We start from the raw sequence: 2411 nt of genomic DNA on the forward strand, positions 1-2411 counted from the left end.
TGTTTCTTCTTAGTTTTTTCTTATCAGTTTTGTATATTAGGGTTGTGTGTTACACCTAATGTTGTTAAATGAATGTTTATTGCATTATTTCAGTCTCATGTGTGTCACCGTGATGGTGTTTAGTGTTTGTGTGAATGACGCTGTGTTGTTTGAAATCAAAACAGATTTCAGTACTTCAATAGTTTGGTATATTAACATTATATCAGTCAATGAAATTACGGTATTTAACTGTAAATTTAAGTTAAAACCGTAAAACCTAAAATGTTGCTACCGTATTTTTTACTGTAAAATTCCGGCAACCACAGCTGCCGTTTTTTACCGTAGATTTTACGGAATGTTTTTACAGTGTATATTAGCAACTCTAGACAAAGCTCTACATCACTCAGTTTAACTTCAAATACAAATGTATTGAACTTGAATCCAGTATTTTAGCTTTATATAACTTTATTATATCATAACTTTAATATGTTATGATATATTCAGTGTTATCTTTGAGATGCCATCGTAGTTTTTAGAAATACTTTGAACAGTTTTTTTTTTACATTTTCAATTTTCATTTTAAATTTAGTTAAAGTTTAAGTAATTTTATATTGTGTGTTTGCCATTTTTATTAGTTTTTTTTTATATGTACAGTTTTTTTATTATTCATGTTTAGTTTCAGTTATTTCATTATTAACATTCAGTTCTTGTTATTTTAGTACATCATTCAACTAAATGAAAAGGAAAAATGTTGCCTCACATTTTATTCAGTTAATCTTTATTTTTGTTTCAATTAACTAAAATGCATTTGTACGGTTTTATCATTATAACCCTGGTTATATTAAATTATATTATGTTTGATGAAAGCCCAGACCAACTTTAATTATTAAATTGATACAACAATTTTTAAATATACGTCGATTATATTCAAAAAAGTCCTAAAACTGTTTACAGTGTATAGACAATTTAGTGTCTCAAATCAATCAATCAATCAATCTCAGTGTCTCACAGGGACTGTACATACTGCATATAGTGACTGGTGTTTTGTGTATGATACTGTACTGCACACAGTAATGTATAGTGCACACTGAATGACAGCAGAATGACAGCAGATGAGCACTCGTTTGGTCCACTAGAGGTCTCTGTGTGCTCAGCGGCTGTGAGTGTGTGTTCTACAACGCCGCTCTGTTCTTCAGCTCATGCACGCTCACCTGACCACAGTTTGTTGCTCTTAATTGAAGTAACACAGTACCTGACTTCACTCTCTCGTATGTGTCCTTCCAGCTCCTCCACAAACTTATCTCCCTTCATCCAGTAGATGATGGGCCGGGAATCTCCGCTGTAGCCGAAGAAAGCCCTGCAGTCCAGGACCAGACGCATGCCTGACCAACACAAGCACAACAGACAGCCGTCAGCGTTAGACAGAAATAATGCTCACTTCATCACTCATACACGAGAGCACATGTCCTGCCATGACCTGGAGCCTTCACACACACACACACACACACACACACACAAGCACTGTAAAGAGTGTGTGAAGGGAAACACACAGGACTCAAAGGTCAAAGAAAGACGCGCTCTCTCTCTCACAGCATCTCCGCCGAGCATCAGCAGCACAGTACAGCAACACAACAAACTACTGGCTTACAGTCCATTCACAGCTCACAAACTGTTCTCCCTGCATTAACAGTTCATGAGCAAATAGAGAGTCCTTTATGCACCGTCATGCTAGTTAACAAACTACAGCATAAAGCATTACATAATGTTTTATTATCCTTTCTTAACTACTTGCCAACCATTCCTAACAGATGTACAGTATTTAAACCAGTAGTAAAGGAGTTGTTAATGGCTATCAGAAGTAAATAGATCTCACTTTAGATTAGGTCACAAGAAATGCTAAATTAGAGCCAATAACCTATAGCTTTATTAAACATTAATATATAGTAATTAGCTTTAATATATACAAATTATTGTTATTCTTGTTCTTATTACTGTATATGATGTATCGCTTTGCATTTGTGCAACAGTTTGTAAATTACAGTGACAATGAATAAAGTACTCAATATTTGTACATGACATATTCATGTATTAACAACTTAGAGACTACAGTTTATAAGCTATGAATTACTTACGCATTCATTTATAAGTATTTTATTACTATATATTATTATGCTATCCAAAAATATTTTAAAAATATTAAATATTTATATTGTGCCTTTCAAAAACCCAAGGACACTTTACATAATATTCACATAATGAATGTTTTACTTTAAATGTCAAGTGGAGCAATCTTTATGTAAAAGCATTGCCTTCACACATCATAATGATTATTCTCAGACACCTGAAGAGCAGTGACCACACACACACACTCACACACACACTCACACTCACACACACACACACACACACACACACACACACACACACACACA

The 2411-nt window shown here is 34.1% G+C and overlaps 1 protein-coding gene across 1 annotated transcript in view; it reads right to left on the minus strand.

The window, feature by feature from the left end:
• Window positions 1-2411, minus strand: part of LOC107571826 (X-linked interleukin-1 receptor accessory protein-like 2) — an 85879-nt gene that overhangs the window by 20020 nt on the left and 63448 nt on the right. Inside the window, exon 4 of the mRNA XM_016258207.1 lies at window positions 1191-1361. Coding sequence (XP_016113693.1) covers window positions 1191-1361 — 171 coding nt within the window. The remainder of the gene's footprint in view (window positions 1-1190; window positions 1362-2411) is intronic.

Source organism: Sinocyclocheilus grahami, unplaced genomic scaffold (assembly GCF_001515645.1).
Source record: "Sinocyclocheilus grahami isolate Dianchi unplaced genomic scaffold, SAMN03320097.WGS_v1.1 scaffold1656.1, whole genome shotgun sequence".
NCBI lineage: Eukaryota > Metazoa > Chordata > Actinopteri > Cypriniformes > Cyprinidae > Sinocyclocheilus > Sinocyclocheilus grahami.